Consider the following 19284-nt stretch of genomic DNA (forward strand, 5'->3'; position numbering starts at 1 on the left):
GGGCTGCCGGAGGGGGGCGGGCCCCGGCCCAGGACCAAGGTGTCCTGTCTCCACACCGAGCGAGAGAGGTCTGGCTTCGGGCCTGAGCCGGGGACAGACGGACAGGCTGAGCATGAAGCAGCTGGCCTCGGAGTGGAGACGGAGCGGCCCAGCCAAAAGACGGAGCCAGAGAGGTCCAGCCTCCGGACACATCCAGAAAGGCGCAGCCACTGGTCAGAGCTGGAGACAGCCGGTCCCTGGACGGAGACTGGGACAGATGGATTTTCGGCTGATCCACGCAGGTCCGACCTCCAGTCTCAGCCAGAGAGTGCCAGCCTCTGGACGCAGCCCGGCGTTGATGGACACTGGACAGAGCTAGAAATACATGGGTCACGGACCCAAACAGAGAAGGCCAAGCTCTGGGCTAATAACCTCTGGACCCACCAGAAGAGGTCCGGCCTCCGGACTCAGTCAGAGGGGGCCTGTCCCTCAACAGAGCCAAATGCTGATGGCTCCTGGAAGAAATTGTACATTGATGGCTCCAGGACACAACAGTATACTGAAGGCCCTGGGAGAAAGCCTCAAACTGGTGGCTCCTGGACACAGCCTGGCACTGATGGTGCACAGACACAAGCCACTCATGGACCCCAGACAGAGCCTGGGATAGACTGCCTTTTGGGGAAGCCCAGCCAAGATGGCCCATTAGCGGAATCAGAACTTGGGGAGTTGGTGACTCACCTGTACTCTCACCTGGAGTTTAGCCCCCTGACCCCTGTGCCCTGCCTCATCATCACTCCTGAAACCCCAGAGCCTGAGGCTCAACCAGTAGGACTCCCCTCCCGGGCTGAGGTGGGCAGTGGCGGCTTTTCCTCTGCCTCCTCTTTCGACGAGTCTGAGGATGACGTGGTTGCCGGGGGTGGAGGTGCCAGCGACCCTGAGGACAGGTCTGGGGTGAGTGGGACCCATCCTGTCCTTAAGCCACATCCCCCCAACCCTTTCTCCCCCTGCCTTTGCTTTGAGAAGTTCTCTAGCACCTACCAGCAGTTCATCTCCAGGCACCTCTTCCATCTGCTGACCTTCCTCCCTATGGCAGCTGGGTTACTAACTCACTCCGGGCAGGACACCCTCCTAATCCTTTCTCCCTCACTCGCTGCCTCCAGTCCTGGAGTCTAAAAGGGATGACTACTGGCTGACTTCATGCCACCCAGGACCCCCTGAAATGGTGTGATCGTGTGAGTCTGTGGGTGTAGACACACATTTTTACAGCAAGGGTCTATGGCTTCTCTCGGATCTTCTGAAGAGTGTATCTGTGACCCCAAAATGTGAAGAGCAGTTGTATAGAGGGACAGGAAAAGTATACTTTCTACCCCAAAGATGACTGACTACTGGCTGACTTCATGCCACCCAGGACCCCCTGAAATGGTGTGATCGTGTGAGTCTGTGGGTGTAGACACACATTTTTACAGCAAGGGTCTATGGCTTCTCTCGGATCTTCTGGAGAGTGTATCTGTGACCCCAAAATGTGAAGAGCAGTTGTATAGAGGGACAGGAAAAGTATACTTTCTACCCCAAATTTCTTAGTCTGGGGCCTTTGGCTGCCTTAAGGGGTCATGAACCTTCACCACCCTTAGCCCATTCACTTCTGTAGAGAGTGAGCCCCAGCTCTTTTCAGATTCACAAAGGGCTGTGTGCACCCAAAATGCTAAGGGACCCCCAGCCTAGCCAGGTACCCTCCCGTCTCCCCATTGTCCTCCAGCTCCCCAGAGGGCCCCCAGCAGGCTTGTTTACATCCTCCACCCTCACCCCCGGCTTGGGTGCGGCTCTCCCCTGGTTCTCCCCTGGTGAATCAGGAGGGCCGGCAGGGCAGGTTCAGAAGGGAGGGTCATTGCAGAGGCAAGTGTGAGAGCCTGGCGTGGGCCCTTGCACTGTTCGGGACTCTAGCTGGAGTCCGCCCTGAGCCCCCCTCATCCCACATGCCTCCCTTAGAAACATGCTCACACATGTGGCCACAGGTGTGAGAGACAGACCTGCCTCAGCCTGCCTGTGCCAGAGCAAGGCAGCGACCCACAGGCCATCTGCCATTGCCGTTCCCTCTGCCTATTTTCTCATCTCCTTGGCATCTCAAAACAGCTGAGCTTGAAGTAAGTGAAGAAAACATAGCAGCCCAGCCCTGTGCTAAGCTCCTCGCTCGTATTAACTCATTTAATTTTCACAACAGCCCTGGGAGTTAGAGATTATTATCATCCCATTTTGTAGATGGGAAAACTGAGGCACAGAGAGGTCAAGACACTTGTCCAAGGTCAACAGCTTGGAAGACGCAGAGCTGAGATTCAAACTGGATACCGGGCACTTTTCTAAGTACTTTATATGTGTTCACTCTTTGAACCCTTATAGCAGCACTGTGAGATTGGGATGGTTATTATCTCCATTTTACAGATGAGGGAACTGAGTCTAGAGAATGGAGGTCGCTTGCTTAGGACTGTCTAAGTCCGGTGGGAGCCAGGATGCTAACTCAGTTCTGACTGAGTTTAAGACCCAGTCATCTTAACCCCTGCTGTGTGTGGATTTGTCCCTAAGGGTACTTTCCTCCCAGGCTCCCTGTCTCCAGTTTTTCCTCATCCCTCTGGAAGCCTTCTCCGTGGCCCACCTCTGATCAACTTTGGAACTTTCTCTGCTCCAGCGCCTTCCATGGCTCCCCAGGGCCTTTCCGATAGTGATCAGGAGTTCAGTGCTATGTTCAGAGCTTCCTGTCTCCAGGCTCCTTCCCACGTTCAGCTTCCCTTCTCCCCCTCCCCTATTCTCTTGCTGTCACAAAGCCGAAGTACACACTGTTCCTCGAGCACCCTGCCGCCGTCCTGCCTCCACTCATTGCTCAAGCTGTTCCCACTGCCCAGAACACCCTCACTTCCTTCTCGCTTCCTTCTCGCTTCCTTCTCGCTTTATTTGGAAATCCCATCTGACCTTAAAGGCCCAGCGACTTTCTTCCTTTCCTTCCCACTTCCTTCCTTCTCACATCCATCCTGTCTTCCTTATCAGAAAACAAACAGTCCCTGAGCCCCCGCTATGTGTCTGGCCCCATTTGGCTTTGCTGGGGACACAACAGTGACCGAGGCACTGCCCTCATGATGCTCCCAGGCCAGTGGAGGAAACGGACCCATCACCGGGCTTTGACAGCTCTGAGTGGTCAGAGCTGGGATGGGGGAAGCCCAGGGGGTTGTGGGAGTCCAGAGGAGGTGACTGGCCAGACCTGGGTGTTGGAGAGGGCTTTCTGGAGGAGGGGGCATGTGACTTGAGACCACCGTGAAACCAATCCACATTAACTGTCAAATCTAAAAAAAACAGAGAGGATACTGAATCTGCTTATGATAAAAAACAAGAAAAGACAGTTTCAGCCAATCTTCTATCCACACGGTGTTTTTGGATCACTTATTATGTGCCTAGCCATGGGCTAGAACACAGTCGTAACCATGGCAACCACAGTCCCTGCCTTCTGAGCTTGTAGTCTAGCAGGGGTGTAGTGGGTGAGCCCAGGAGAGCGGGTCAGAACAGAGGTACAACCAGACGTAGAACTGTGCTGTGTGAGTAGGGCAAGTGACCTCACCCCCTGAGCCTCTGTTTCTTCCTCTGTAGCAGAGTCAACAGTCTTCCTGGGGTTGTGTTTTTAGGATTAAGTAGGTTATGGCACATTGCGTCTTTGTCATTATGCCTGGAATGTTCCAGGTGCTTAGTAAACAGGAACCTTATTAATCACCTCCTCTCCACTCAGGCAGCTGGAGAGGGGGAGAGAACAGCTCTTCCTGAATCCTGCAGTCCAACACCCTGGCCCTGCTTGACCTTCCCACCTCAGTTAGATGTCTGCTAGGTGGCTGGACTCTGAAGGGGTAGAAGAGAATGTGGCCTTGACCCCAGGGTGGTGGGAGCAGGGTGTGGGGGATGGGACGAGCCACACAGCTTCTTTTTCTGGAGATGCCCCATTCTCCCAACACCTGCTAAAGGCCTGCTGTGTGCTTGGAGCAGTGTGTGTGTGTGTGTGTGTGTGTGTGTGTGTGTTCATGTGCTGCACACATATGCATTTGAATCAGATACTGAGTCTCAAGAAGCTCTTGGTCGAGTCCGCATGATACAACTAAATCCTCGTTTTCGCTTCTCTGGTTTTCTGTTGCGGCCTCTGTTTTTCTCCACTTCCATCTTTTTCATTCTCTGCCATTACTTTGTATCTGTGTCTCCCTTTTTGTCTTTCCACATTTCTTTCGTTCTTTCTCTTCTAGTAATGCATATCTATCTCTATAATAGTCAGAATAGGTCAGGATTTGCTGTAGGAACAAACAACCCCCAAAACTTAATGACTTGGAAGAACAAAGGATAATTTTGTTTGTAATTCACAATGACCGAGGTCTGCGGCATGAGGGGGCCGAGGAAGTCTCCATTTCTCTTTTTACCCCTTTCTACACGAGGAAAAAGAACATGGAGAGTCACACATCGACTTAAAGGCTTCCACCCAAAAGCGATACTTCTGCTCATATTTCATTGGCCAAAGCAAGTCAGTAACCTAAGTTCAAGAGGGCAGGGACATGCCTGCAAGGCGGGGACTGGAGCTATTTGGTGAGCAGCTCTCAGGCTGCTGCAGTCTGTCTTTGTCCATGTCTGTCTGTCTCTGTCGTCACTTTGTCATCTGTCTAGGTTTCTTCTCTCTCTGCGATTTGGCCCCCATCCATCAACTCCTGCCTCTGTCATTTCCCCTGGAAGGTCTGACTTGGTTTTGGGACAGAGACGAAGCTACTAAGTTTTTGGTGTGTATATGTAGGGGCGGGGGGGATTGCTTGTTACTGCGACAAAACCTGGCATATCTTTACTCATTCAGGAAGGACAGAGAGACACAGATTTAAAGGAAGTGATGACAGGGAGAAATGGACAGAGACCCTTCCCCTACTTTATGGAGGCCTTTGGGGGGTCTTTTGATTGCCGGGGTATCTGGGCTTGGCTCACCCCAGCGAGCTCAGGAGCAGTGATCTCAGGAAGCCTTCTGGCTGGAAAGGCCCCAAGTCCACCTTTCTTCCTCTCACGGCAGCACCCCTCATCCCCTTCCCTCCCTGGCCTCAGCCCTGACCCTGCCGTGCTCTGCCCCACACAGAACAAACCGTGGAAGAAGCCGAAGACGTCTCTGAAGTATTCACCCTTTGCGGGCTCCTACCCTTGGGTCCAGCTGTCCGGACACGCTGGTGAGAGCAGGGGGCGGGGGCGGTGGGGGCGAGACAGGGCTGCGCAGAGGCGCCTGGGCTGGGGAAGGAAAGCCACAGAGCTACTCTCTGTAGTTTAGTTTTCCCATCCATAAAATGGGCTTGGTGGCGGTCCCCACCTCATGGGGCCTGGCCATTCATACATCAGGGTGGAGGGCTGTTCCCCGTTATCCCGGTGTTGGGGGGTAAATCTTCAGTTCTGGGGACAGATGGGCCTGGGATGAAATCCTAGTTCTGCTTTTTATTTGTGAGTGACCCTGGGCAAGTTTCTTTCCCTCGCTGGGCCTCAGTTCCCTCAGTTCCTGTTACGTGGAAGCAATCGTACCTTTTTTGCAGGGTTAACTGAAGGGTTAAAATCAAAAATGCATATCGAGACTGAGACACAGGCCCCTCACGAATGGAAGTCATCATTCCATGTCTTTGCTCTGTGTTCAGATCATAGGAGGCCCTGGTAAACAAAAGCTATCACAGTTTTTTCCTGGCACAGAGCACAATGTCTCTAGCACATAGAAGTACAATGCCTAACATGTAGCATTTTTTTGTAAAGGGCTCGATAATAAATACCTTAGGTTTTTTGGGCTCTACAGTCTCTGTCACAAGTATTCAACTCTGCTGTGGCAGCACAAAAGCAGCCATAGATAATACGTAAACATGTGAGCCTGTCTGTTCCAATAAAACTTTACTTACAAAACGGCAGCGAGCTGAACTAGACAAACCATGCCCACTAGCAAAGGGAGACAGGAAGTGAACTCATCTGCCTTGTTCAACCTTAGATCCGAGTCAGAGAAAAGGCAGGATCCCCCTGAAACTGTAAACAGAGATGGTCTATGCATCCTAGTCACTATTGCTGAGTTAAAACAAAAAACAAAGTACCTTAAAACTTTGTGGTGGTTTACAAAAGAAAAGTTAAGGAATAAAACAACCATTTTATTATTCTCATAGGTTTTGGGTTAGGAATTCGGACAGAGTGTGGCAGGGATGGCTTGTCACTGCTCTGCTCAGCTAGGACAACTTAAAGGCTGTAGGCTGGAAACTTTTGGAGGGTTAACCACCCACATGCCTGGCGATCGATGTTGACTGTTGGCTGTGTCTCAGCTCGGGCTGCCGGCTGGACAGCCTAGATGTGGCTTCTCCATGTAGCTGCTTGGGCTTCCTCATAATATGGTGGCTTCGAATAGCCAGATTTCTTACATGGCAGCTCAGGACCGCCAAGTGTCTATGCCAACAACGTGGAAGCTGCATGCATCTCCTTTTATGACCTTGACTCTGAGATTATATAGTGTTGCTTCTGCCATAAGCCTCTCAGATTAAAGGGGAGAAGAATGAGAGTCCAGTTCTTGCTGGGGAATGGTTAATACGTGAGACAGGAGTTATTATTGCAGCCATCTTTGGAAAATATAATCTGAAAAACACAATCTACCTCAATAAGAACTTGAAATTTTAATCTATACTATCTGCATGGTCCAAGAAGTGCTAGATTTGTAAATTAACTTAAATGGGCCCCAGTTGTTAGCACTCTGGGACTCCAGGCAGAAAGAAACAAATGCACGTCTGCTCTGAAGAGTCAGGTTCTCAAGTGAGATCTCACAAAAATTCCCACAGCTGATCATGTGCTCACAATCCGAAATTACAAAACAAATAAGGATGCAATCTGGTGTGAAGAAGACCTTGTTTAAACAAAGAACAGAAATAGGCCCTTCCTGTGCCACCCCTGGCCAAGATTTTGAGAGTTGCGGGGAGGGAGAGAAGGCATTGCAGAAGGGTCGGGCAAAAATGACGGTGGCCAGGATCTGATGCATACAGGACATGAGGGGATTCTCTTGCTGATACAATTCCTGACCCTCTCGTTGACTGTGCTGCTCATAGGGAACTTCCAGGCGGGAGAGGATGGTCGGATTCTAAAGCGTTTCTGTCAGTGTGAACAGCGCAGCCTGGAACAGCTGATGAATGACCCCCTGCGGCCTTTTGTGCCAACCTACTATGGTGTGGTCCAGCGGGGTGGCCAGGCCTTCAATCAGATGGAAGATCTCCTGGCGGACTTCGAGAGTCCCTCCATCATGGACTGCAAGATGGGCAGCAGGTGGGGCCGGGGATAGCCATGAGGCAAAGGTGGAAGGTCGGGGGCGGGCATGCCTGATGAAAGTGCCAGGTCGACCTGCGAAGCGATTGTCCATTCCCACCAGCACTACATGAGAGCTCCAGTTGTTCTGTTTTCTCAACACTAGATATTACCCGTTTTATTCATTTTAACCATTCTGGTGAGCGTCTCATTATGGTTTTAATTTCTGTTTCTCTGATGACCAAAGACGACGAACATTGATTGGCCACTTGGAAATCCTCTTTTGAAAAGTGCCTGTTTGAATATTTTGCCCATTTCTCTATTAGGCTGTCTGTCTTTTTCTTTTTGATGTGTAATTCCTTCTATATTCTGGATATGGGTCCTTTGTTGGAAATACACACACACACACACACATCTCCAACTCTCCCGTTTCACTCTCTTAATAGTGTTTTTTGATAAACAGAGTACTTTTAATTTAGTCCAGTTTGTCAGTTTTTTTCATTATGATCAGTAGCTCTGTGTTTAAGAAATGCTTACTCCAAGATCATGAAGCTCTCCTGTTTTCTCGTACAAGATGTATAAGTTTTAACTTTTACATTTAGATCTGCAGTCCACCTAGAACTAACTTTCTTTATGGTGTGAGGTAGGGATTGAGGTGTTTCCCCACGCCCCCCGCCTCCCCACGTGGATATCCTATTGACCCAGCACCATTTCTTGAAAGGGCTTCACTTTACTCACTGAATTGTAGTGCTTTCTTTGTCATAAATTGGGTGAATGTACTTGTGTGTCTGTTTGTGGACTCTGTTCTGGTCCACTGATGTGTTTGTCTATTCTTGTGCCACGCTGTAATTTTATATCATGACTTGATGTTATGGATGTAAGTCCTCCAGCTTCGTTCTTCATAATTTCCTCTGTGTCCCAGGACTTACCTAGAGGAGGAGCTGGTGAAGGCTCGAGAACGGCCCCGGCCCCGGAAGGACATGTATGAAAAGATGGTGGCTGTGGACCCTGGGGCCCCCACCCCTGAGGAACATGCCCAGGGTGCGGTCACCAAGCCCCGCTACATGCAGTGGAGGGAGACCGTGAGCTCTACCTCCACCCTGGGCTTCCGGATTGAGGGCATCAAGGTGAGGGCCGGGAGCTGCTAGCCTGTCGTGAAAGGGCGGGGAACTAGATCTAGGCAGGGCTTTTTGGAACTAGATGGATGTCAGGGAGAGCTAGAAATGAGCAAGATCTGGAGATGCCTGAGCATCTTTTCATTCCATCTTCTTCTCCCTTCCCGTGGCCCTGCCCTAGTCTGACCCCGACTTCTCTTGCCCCAGCCTCCTCTGATCCATCCTCCAACACAGCAGCTAGAGTGATCCTTTATCCCCCTTATGGAAAAAGACTTTCTTCTCTCTCTCTCTCTTTCCCAAAAAAAATCCCTCTCTTTTCCTTCCAGCTATAATAGCTCTTTGTGGATATGCCACAGTCCCCTATAGATGGCCATCTGAGTTGTTTCCATTTTTTTTAAATTTATTTTTTATTTTTTAATATTATTTTTGGTGACATTGGTTAACAAAATCCAGTAAGTTTCAGGTGTACGATTTAACAATAAGGCATTTTGTGTTCCCTCTCATAGTTAGATTTCTTTCTGTCACCACATATTTGACCCCTGTTTCCATTTTTTTGCCACGATAAACAATGCCTCAGTGGATCACTTTGTACCTAAGACATTTAGCTAGTGCGAAGGTTTAGCTGTAGACTAGATTCCCAGAAGCTGAACTACTGGGTCAAAGATGAAATGCATGGGGAATATTGCTAGAGATTGCCAAATTCCTTCTGTAGGTGTTGCACGTTTGTGTATCCCACCGGTGATGTATGAGAGTACCTGTTCCCCCATGGCCTCGCTGGAGCCATCTTTCTAAGTTGCAGATCAAGCTATGTCTTTCTCCTATTCAAAACCCTTCCGTGGTTCCCTAGGACCTTAATGAGAAGTTCCCTGGCCTAGTGGGCTCTCCAGAGTCGAGCCTCACCTCTCACTCCTCCCTCCCTCCTTGTCTACTTTTAGGCCTCAGTGAAGCACTTCATCTCCTTGAAAAGGTCCTGCTCTCCTGCCACAGGGCCTCTGCACATGCTGTTCCCTGTGCCAGGACTGCTCTTCCCCCTGCTGTTGCACTGCTTGGCTCCCAGTCATTTTCCCACCTCTTTTAACCCATTTCCAATTAGAAAAAAAATAGTCTAGCTCACTGCCAGCGTTAATTTAATTTTACATAGACATGCTCTTTGAGGCTGAAGCAAATCTGGTTCTCACTGTGAAAATGAAATATAAAAACTGTTCTTGGAATTATTTCTAAATAGAACTTGTCTCTAATCCTAATGTAACTGAAATGTATGCATAACTCGAATTCATCAAACGAATCTTCGAGAACGATGTTACCATCACGTGTAGGAATGCTACATTTTCTAGGATTTGACATTTTCAGCGATCGAGAATTACAATATTTTGTTACTGGAAATACCACTACTAAAAACAGAATGCACTAAAAAGGATGATGTCATTTGTTTCCAAAGACTATAAAATACACCAGAGTGATGCGAAAATAATAATAAAAGTGAGATATTTTGTGGCACACTTTGGAGGTGAGGTTAGGTCTGTAATCCGCGAGATACCTCAGAGTAAACGCTGTAGTTGCGAGTGCCACTGGTGAGTATTCTCGGGGCAAGTGGGAAGTGGGTTAAATTCCATTTCCTCCAGGAAGCCCTCCCTACTAGATCGGACCCTCTCTTTACCTCCTCATAGTTCTCTATACTTCTTTGTTATTCTTATCTCCTTTTGTGATGTTCTCATTTAATATTTGCTTCTTTCATCTGACGGTGTCTGTCTTTTTACCTCCATGTTACCAGTGTCCACATGGCACCTGGCACAGCATGGCAGTAGGACTCAGGTGGCTTCTCTGTGTCCTTCCCAGACATAAACAAAACAAAACAAAACAAAACCTCTAGTCTCATTCATTGAGTGCTTTCTTACTATGTGCCAGGCACTGCGCTGTGCATCCTACATACCCAATCTCCTCTAATCCTTACATCAGCTTTAGTAAATTTCCATTTTCCAGATGACGAAAGAGAGGTTGAGACAGGTGAAGGGACTTACTTAAAGCCACCCAGCTAGGAAGGCACAGAGTCACAATTCAAAGCCAGATTTACCCCCCTCCGAAGCCCACTTGGCTAGACTGGCTCAACCAGGGGGTTCAAGGTTAGATTTGGAGGCACTGGCTGCTCAGGAATATGACTTGAGGCTGGATTGATCTGGGCTGGGCAGGTGGGCTGGCTTCTGCCGAACAGCAAGTGAGCACGGAGGCAGGGAGGTGGCTCCAGGAGGGCCTGAGGCTCCTTGGTGTTGGGCATGGGAAGGAAGACTTATGACACTGTGCCTTCACCCTTTACCCTGCAGAAAGCCGATGGGACCTGTAACACCAACTTTAAGAAGACACAGGAGCTGGAGCAGGTGACAAAGGTGTTGGAGGACTTCATGGACGGGAACCGTGGAATCCTGGTGAGCGGAATAGCAATGTCCCAAATGTAGCAGCTTAGCACCACTGCCGTCATTGTTCCCAAGTCACTGGTCTTTTGCTTAGGGCCGAGGCTGGCAGATTCTGGCTGGTGTTGCTCACTATCCTTGGTCGGCTGGGGCTCAGCCAGGGCCGGCTGATCTAGGATGGCCCTGCTCACATGTCTGGTGGTCTTGACCACTTGTCTCTCATGATCCAGCAGGGTGGCCTGGCTTGTTCTCACGGTGGCCAAGAGAACAAGTGAAAATGCAAGGCCTCCTGATGGCTGGGCCACCATCATTCCTCCCATGTTCTGTTAGCCTGAGCAAGTCATAGGACCAAGCCTAGGTTAAAGGGAAACAGATTCTACCCCTTGGTGGGAGAAGTGCTAGGAATTGTGGGTATTCATGTAATCTACTAACAGCACTCTTGTCTGGGCCACCCCGATGCATCCAATCCTTCCTCCCATTTTCCTCATGGCTCCCCTATCCCATCCTGGCTGGGCCTGCCCTCTCCTTTGGGGGCCTCGGGCAAGGTCAGAACTCAAGGCGGGAAAAGACCCATAAAGTCCCTATGCTAACCAAGAAATCCTCCTTCTCACACACAGAGAAAGTACGTGGCACGCCTGGAAGAACTCCGCGAGGCTCTGGAGAACTCCCCCTTCTTCAGGACCCACGAGGTGTGAGCCCCAGCCGCCATGGGAGTAGAGGCCCTGTGTGTGGGGGGGCTGTTGGGGTTCATGTGGCACTGAGGAGAAGCAGCCAACAGAGTTACAGGCTAAAGCTACTAAAAGGAGACCTCAGGTGTTGGGGTGTGCGTTTTTAGGGTAGGCGGCACAGGGGATTTCAAGGAAGTTGGAGAGTTGGGGGCATAGACTCAAGCCAGGTGGCCTGGGATGAAGGCTGGCTCTGCTGTGTGACCTCTCGGGCCTCGGTTTTCTCCTAACTGGGAAGAACACTAGTCCCTTCCTTACAGGGCCACTGAGATGTGACACGAGCACCCGTCGAGTGCCACTTGGAGCACAGGAGCGTGTTTAACTCCTAGCTCTTATAAGTACTTTGCAATCATAATTATTTATAATTATTGTCATTTGCATTCCTCAGTGGCTCTCCCCCTTCCCCTCTCTCCCCCTTCCACAGCCTGTGTCTCTGTGGAAATAGTCACCTCTCTGGGGCTGTCTCAGAAAGTCTGAGAAGTGACCAGCACTGCGTGTACCCTCTCCTCACTGCCTTTGTCCAGGCTCTTCCACCTCCCCCTCAAGCCCCTCTGACCTCTTTCTCCTGCTATCACTGCTGGAAGAGCCCCAATCTGGGAGTCAGGCCAGCCCAGGTTCAAACCTCAGCTCTGCAGGCCTGTCTGCTGACCCGACCCTCAGGATGGGGCGATGGTGGACCTGTCTCCTGGGTGTGGGGAAGGTTAAGTGGATTAATACTGAGGAAGCGTGGCCCATAGTCAACCCTCAGTACGTGCCGCTGTTACTGTCATGTTTCTTATCATCAAACGTCACCCTCATTGTCCTTGTCACTGCCTTTGGGCTTTACACACAAGTCACAAAGAGAAGGCCTGGGGACTCCATCTCTTCTGTCTTCATGTTTGGTTTCACCTGTATGGTGACTTAATATTTTGAAAAATGAGTCGGCAACATTTAAAACGTGAGACTTCACACCAAATTCGAGATTTCGTTTTCCTTGGTGTGTGGGAGACCTGGCAGCACCGGGCCACTCACCACGTGCCGGCAGCCGTCCAGAGCAGGGCAGTGTCTGCCTCTTCCCACGGGCGCCTGCTCACCTGCCCCGGCCTCTGGGTTCTCTGGGGGCAGTGGGAGTTTGAAACCTGACTAGAAGGGAGGGATATGCAAACCTAGAGTTAGATGAAGGCAAGGAAACTAGTGTTTCTAACTAGAAAAACAGGATCAGCATCTCTGAGGGCTGCATGCCAAGCCCCACAGGCAGCTGATGAGTTTGTGGATCATGGAATGCTGCCAGCGACCCCCGGAGGTGAGGCCGTGACCATCATCCCCATTCTACAGATGCGTAAACTGCGGCCTGGAGAAAGGAAGCCACTTGCCTGGGGGTCACTAACAGCAGTTCTCTGGGGCTGCATAGCTGCTGCGCCTTCCCACGGGACTTCCTTAGTCCCCGCCGGGCTCTCTCGACCCATTCAGGGGGTCCTGCAGGCATTTGAGTTTGTACTTCAGCTTGAAAGAGGAGACTGGTTGACATCTATTGTGCATTTGCTCTACCGGCAGCTGTTCTAAGTGCTTTGTATAGAGTCATTTGTACATATAGTATGCACAGCAACCTTTGAGGTAAATGGCACCATTATTCCATTATCTCGACTGAATATGAGGAAGTAGAGGCACAGAAAGGTTAAGTCACCTGCCCAAAGCCACACAGCCAGTAAGGAGCAGAGCCAGGATTTGAACCCAGGCAGCCTGGCCCCAGAGTCCATGCTGTCATCCACCCTGCTCCGATGACCCGGGAGAGGGCACCTTGGCTGATGTCTGCTCCACCCTAGAACCTCCCGTCTCTCTCCCTGCAGGTGGTGGGCAGCTCCCTCCTCTTTGTCCACGACCACACCGGCCTGGCCAAGGTCTGGATGATTGACTTCGGCAAGACAGTGGCCCTGCCTGACCACCAGACACTCAGCCACCGGCTTCCCTGGGCCGAGGGCAACCGTGAGGACGGCTACCTCTGGGGTCTGGACAACATGATCCACCTCCTTCAGGGTCTGGCCCAGGCGTGACCCACTGGCCCACTGCCAGCTTTATTTATTGGGTGATGCCTGTCTGGCTGGAGGAGCCCTGAGGTGTGTGGGGACCCGAAGTCAGCCATGGAGGCGCTGGCCTCCGGGACAGGAGAGAATGTGCCGTACGCCATGCAAGACCACTGTGGAAGGGCTGAGGGGCTTTGGGGACTAGGTGGTGCCCAGGCCTTGCATGATACAGGGGTTGTAAAGACTGCAGAGGGGACGTGACGTGTCTGGGTCTCACCGTAAGTCAGAACTACACTGGGCCCTCCACCCAGCCAGGACGATTCCTGAGGAGCTGCTGGAGGCCACAATGAACCTTGCACCCTGAAAGAACAGCAGGCCTCATACCAGGCCTGTCACCATGTGAATGACTAATCACTGCCTCCCTGTCAGCCCCCTTGGGCTGTGAGTTGGCTTCTGAGACTGGGGACTATTCAGCTTCATCTGTGGTGCCCTGAGGACCAGGCCTCATCTGTGAACAAATACAGGAGTTGCTTGTCGGCCTGGGAGGGTTGTGGCCCCATCTCTTCATCTGGGGCCATTCAAGTGCTGAGAGGCTCTGAGAAGGGTGACACCAAAGGACTGGCCTGAGAGCTGATGCTGCTGGGTGGGGCCCAGTTCACTCTGTCCTGCCCTCCCCTGCCCATGGCAATTCCTCTGACCCCACTGCATACCAAAACCGCAGCCACATCCCGTGCCAGCACTGTGACCAGCACAACCTCATTCCTTGGGCACCACTTCAGCCTTGGGACTTCCCCCGTCGCCCTTTTAAGTCTCCTTCCTCTTGGTGGATGGAGGTGGCAAGAAGGGCTTTCGGTTTTAGGGAAGCAGGCTTGGGAATTGGTGCTGCCTTCCCTGGGTGGCTCCCATCCCACCCTGGGCCCCTGCCATGAACTGGGGCCAGAGGCGCAGGGTGGGTGGGGCTGCTGGCTGAGACCCCAGGCTTGTAGCCTGGTCCAAACCAAAGACCCCAGAACCCTGAGGTGAGCGATGCATCTTGTCCCTGTTCTGGGTTCCTGGCCCACGAGGCTGGGCTGATGACAACCACCTCCAAGCCAAAGCTCTAACATCTTCCAGGGAACACTCCTCTACTGACGAGGGGGACAGGTAGTTAGATGGGGCGGTGCTGGGAAACAGGAGGCAACACCGCTTCACTGCCTCCCCCACGACTCCCCAATAAACAGACGTTCAAAGCCAACATTGTGGAATTGTTTTTCTGCATCTGGGGCTTGTGGGTTTGAAACTCAATCTGAGCATTAGCTTGGGGTGGAGACGCAGGCTCAGAGTTCACTGAGCTGCTGCTTGTGCTTGGCTGTGCTGGACAGGGCAGGGGATACGGTGGTGACCAAGACAGCGCCAAGCCCTGCCCTCAGGGGTTCCAGGACAGTGCACCAGAGTGCTGACCAGTGTCAGAGCTGGGAGGGGGTTGGCACAGGTGGAGGGCTCAAGTCCAGTATGGATTCCCCACTTCTGATTAGAAACACTTGGTTCGTAGTCTCTCTAAACCTCTTTGCTGGGCACTGGAGACATAACAGCGACCCAGTCTGTTCCTCCCTTCAGACATCTCTAAATCTGTTACCTGGGTAGGTACTAGATGCTTGGTTTGAATCCTGGCCCCGCTGCTTGCCAAGCCATGTGACCTTATGCCAGTGACTGCAGTCCTCCAAGCCTCGTCTCTCCATCTATAAAATGGGGATCTAGTACCTTCCTCACAGGGCTGGAAGATTTGATAACTCGGGCAAAGAGGTTGGCACATTTACCTGCTCTCGGATATACTTCCTGTTTTCAAACAGAACAGAGGTGGGTCGTGAGGCCTTGTCCTGGTCGACAGAAGCTTCCCTGAGGAAGTGGTGTGGAGCCAAACTGGTGTAGGGTTTGAGAATGAGTCACCCAAGATAGGCCTCTGTGGCATGTGGATTATGAGCTAAAGGCGACCAAGATTCTGTGGGCTCCTTGGAAACCTCTCATTCTCCCTTAACTACCTAGAAGAATTTCCATAAGATTATCGGAGCTAACCTTTTTTGACCTATCCATAGGGCAGGGCAAACTTCTAATTTAACTTCGGCTCTTACCTTCCTCGGTCTGAAGCCCCAAGGTGATCCACAGCACAGAATAGCATATATGCCTCATTTTCCCTGTCTTGGAACCTCTCGAGAGGTCTCTCTCGTGTATGTGGGTTTCCATGTGTATGTATGAAATCTGGCTATTTTCTCCCATTACTGTCTCACGTAGATGTAATTATTAGTCCAGCCAGAAGAACCTTACAGGGAAAGTTTCTTCCTCTCCCATGATGGAGCAGTTACCCTTAGCACAGGGCTGCAGTGAGGTGCACCAGGGACCCGAAAGGTAGGCCGGCTGGTGGCAGAAAGCGTGAGAACAGCCTGGGATGAGGAGAGGTGAGCTGTGGCTGGGAGTTTAGTCCCTATCCTGTGAACAAGGAGCTGCTAGAAGTTTCTCTGGAGGTTTTTTTTTTTCCCTCCCTCGGCCCTAGCCCCATGTCAACAGACACTGAGGAGTAGCAGGGGGCCCAGTGAGGAGGCTCTTGCAGATGTTGAGAGATGACGATGGTTTAGAAGAGGGTGGTCACCAGCGAGGAATGGATGGATATGACATTCAGGTGGGGCGGACAGGACATGGGGTCTGAGCTGTTGTTATCAGTCTCCCCTGGGACAAGGAGCTCGTCTGTCAGGCTTCTGGCTCGGACACCAGCCCCTACAATAGGTGCTCGATGCTAAGGGGATGGCCTTGGGGGTGGCGGTAGGATGCCCAGGCCTGAGACTGGATGGATTGGGGGTGCCCTGCATGCAGGATCTCAGGCTGGAGGTCCTCAAGAGATCCAGCCCAAACCCTCGGGCTGTCGCATAAAGGGAGAAGCTGGGGTCTGGGCCCTGTCGCTCTGGCTCAGGGCCACAGCACACTAGTGGCTAGGGTCCCGTGGTCTGAGAAGCAGGGCCTGGCCACAGAGGCCAGCCCGCACTCCGCCAGCAGGAACCACGTATTCTCGGCCATCGGTGGCCCGTGAGGGTGAGAAGTCCGTCAGTTGCATGTTGCTATCCCGGACCTGGTCGTAGTCCCACAGCTGGCAGTGCCAACTCTTGCCCTGCTTGCAGAGAAGGTAGACAGCTCCTGGTAAGTCTTCCTCTGGCAGGGATGGTGGCTGGCAGGGCATGTCAGGCATGGGGTGGAACAGGCCTGACAGCTCGGGGTCCTCAGCATAGCCAGGGCTTGGCACACCCTGTACACCCAGCAGGACCCCTGTGAGGAGGGAGGGAGGCTGTGAGTGGGAGCTGAGCCCTGACGAGGTCCTGGAGCTCACTGAGCACCTTCCCCCCACAGCCCTCCTGGGTAGGCAGCCTTCAGCTCCATGTTATAGAGGTCAGCGGGGGCCAATGGATACAGTTCGGCTGGGATTTGAAGTCAGGCTGTCTGGCTCCAGAGCTGCAGGCATTTTGAGTTCTGCTTCCTACAGCCTGTCAGCACAGGGAGGTGGAGAAGAGATATGAAACATAGCAAACATTGTCACCCAGTCGTCTCCAGCTGGCCAGGAAGGGGATGCTCAGAGTGGAGGCTTCAAGGTCAAAGCGATGAGGGGGCTACACAGAGTCTTGATCTAGGCCACCTGATGCGCACAAATCTGTCCTTCTTCTAGGCAGGCGGAATGACGACAATGCTAGTCACAGCTAACACGGAGTCAGGCTACGTGCCAGGCATCGCTGTTAGAAGACTTTTTTGTGCTTTGCTTCTGAGGTGGGTACTACTGTCACCTCGATTTACAGATAGGCACATGGAAGCCTAGAGTCAGAGCCTGGAAGTGGCAGGACCGGGAGTGGAGTCCAGACTGTTTGATTAAAAAAGTCCGCACTCCGAGCTTCTTGGCGGAAACCCCGAGTGGCAGACACTGAGGCAGTTGCCGCCTGCCCGGCCCTTGCCAACTACCTTGTGGGGACAGGGATAACCCAGCCCTGCTCCCTTCCTTGAGGGTACTGGACAGGTGCCAGTACCAGGGTGAGAATGTGAGGAATGGTGATGGGGGTCGTGGAGATCCAGGGTGAGGACCCAGGGATGCAAGAGGGGGGACCCACCTGTGCTCACTGCCCAGTGGGCCTTGTGGCCCTTCCTTTGACATGGCTCGTGGTTGAAGTCTTCATCATATCTGGTGCTGGGGTTAAGGCCAAAGCTGCGGTATGGCCCCGGGGCCCACCCATCTCCACCTGGCCCTGTTCCCTTCCTAACGTAGGATACGGGATGAGCAAGGGATGTCCAGCGACAAGGTGCTGCAGCACTCGGTCTCTGTTGGGACTGCCCAGGCCACCGCAGAGCAGCTCTGCCTGGCATCCCAGTGCCTCCTGGGCCAGCCTGCCCATGTCAGCCACTGTAGGGACACAGCAGATACAGAATGAACGATTGCTGTGTGCCTGGCACTATGATAAGGGCTTGCTGGGGTCAATGCCTCTGTACCTCACTCTGACACCAGTACCTCTTTGGTGAGCCCCACAGAGGGTAAGCTGCTTGTCCAGGGCCATACAGCAGGATGTGGCAGAGCCAGGCTGGGAACTCAGGCAGCCTGGCTCCAGAGTCTACGTGTTGTACTCTGCTCTACCGGGTGGGAAGGGAATGGAACGAGGTCCCCCCACATACCTGGCAGTGTCCCATCCAGCTTGTGACCCTTCTGCACCCAACTCACCAGAGAACATCTCTCCCTGGGCCGTGTAGCCTCTCTCCATGGCGATCTGCACGAGTCTCTGCAGGGGGGTGCCACTGGGTGGCGCTAGGAGAGTGCCTGCCATCCACAGGGCCACCAGCCCGCACCTGTGGGGGAAAGAACAAGCCCAGCCTCTCAACCTGTAAGTCACATTTTACTGGGGCCCCTCTGCCCTGGACACTGGGGTGTGGGGAACTGCTTGGCTGCCCTGTGGAGCTTCCCTCCCCTCTCCCAGGCCAGGTAGGGAGACCTGACTCTGCTTCATGGTTGAGTGGAGGGCCAAGGCCTGAGCCCAGGGCTGGAGGGCTGCAAGTGGGGTGGAAGGGTAGGAGGAGATGTCACCTGGGCTTCCAGAAGGAGTAAGTGCCAAAGTGGAGTTAGAGATGACGGACCACATTCATTTGTTCATTTGTCCAACTCTGTTTACTCAAGTACCCAGGACCGGAACTGGTAATCGCCCCTCTACTTCCCTCCCCTTTTGGTCCTCTCCAGGCTGCCTGGGATGAGATGAACCAACTCCTCCCACCCTCCCGGGTCAATCCTCATGAAGCACAGCAAAGGCAGGGGTTTGGGTGCGCGGCCAGCAAACAGTTGGGGTTCTGGATCAGGGCACATACTGAGGGCCTTCTTGGATGAGGGAGGGCAGGTCAGCACAAAAGAGGATCCACTGCAAGTCACTTCTGAAACTGAATCAGAACCACACTTGAGTCACTTGGGAACCAGCTCTTAGAGTCCCCCCTGAGGTTTGGCTGGGAGTTGGGGTGCCAAGGGATGGTGAAGGAGAGGAACACAGGTCTGGCCGTCCTGAGGCAAGAGGGCAGCTCCTGGCGTGGTCACTGACCCACTTCATGCCTGCTGAGGACTTCCACTCCCCAGCCTCAGTTTCCTCATCTGCTCAGAGGGAATGACCCTTCCACCAGCTGCTCCCCACTCCTCCTCTTGAAAATTGAAGGGGTAAAAACCAGATGTGCAAAAGCTTCGCAAATTAGGAGCCAGAGTGCCTTATTTAAGAACATTTCTTGAAAG

At 52.4% G+C, this 19284-nt stretch overlaps 2 protein-coding genes across 6 annotated transcripts in view; one reads left to right on the plus strand and one right to left on the minus strand.

Annotated features, from left to right (window-relative positions):
* ITPKC (inositol-trisphosphate 3-kinase C) overlaps positions 1–14754 on the plus strand; it is a 15057-nt gene extending 303 nt beyond the window's left edge. The window contains 7 exon segments of the mRNA XM_025050746.1: positions 1–930; positions 5111–5198; positions 7083–7296; positions 8198–8402; positions 10709–10810; positions 11413–11484; positions 13347–14754. The exon segment at positions 1–930 is cut by the window's left edge and continues 81 nt beyond it. Coding sequence (XP_024906514.1) covers positions 1–930; positions 5111–5198; positions 7083–7296; positions 8198–8402; positions 10709–10810; positions 11413–11484; positions 13347–13550 — 1815 coding nt within the window. The 3' untranslated portion in view covers positions 13551–14754.
* Positions 14755–16007: 1253 nt separating this feature from the next.
* Positions 16008–19284, minus strand: part of CUNH19orf54 (chromosome unknown C19orf54 homolog) — a 5478-nt gene continuing 2201 nt past the window's right edge. For 2 of the 5 annotated variants that reach the window (XM_025050757.1, XM_006905421.3), the window contains exons 2-6: positions 18876–18944; positions 18241–18365; positions 17799–17928; positions 17639–17709; positions 16008–16811 (exon numbers count right to left, since the gene is read on the minus strand). In XM_025050757.1, coding sequence (XP_024906525.1) covers positions 16474–16811; positions 17639–17709; positions 17799–17928; positions 18241–18343 — 642 coding nt within the window. In that variant the 5' untranslated portion in view covers positions 18344–18365; positions 18876–18944 and the 3' untranslated portion in view covers positions 16008–16473. Of the gene's footprint in view, positions 16812–17638; positions 17716–17798; positions 17929–18240; positions 18366–18875; positions 18945–19284 lie in introns of those variants that run through there. The other 3 variants (XM_025050759.1, XM_025050755.1, XM_025050761.1) reach the window with 2 other exon arrangements.

Source organism: Pteropus alecto, unplaced genomic scaffold (assembly GCF_000325575.1).
Source record: "Pteropus alecto unplaced genomic scaffold, ASM32557v1 scaffold271, whole genome shotgun sequence".
Lineage (NCBI taxonomy): Eukaryota > Metazoa > Chordata > Mammalia > Chiroptera > Pteropodidae > Pteropus > Pteropus alecto.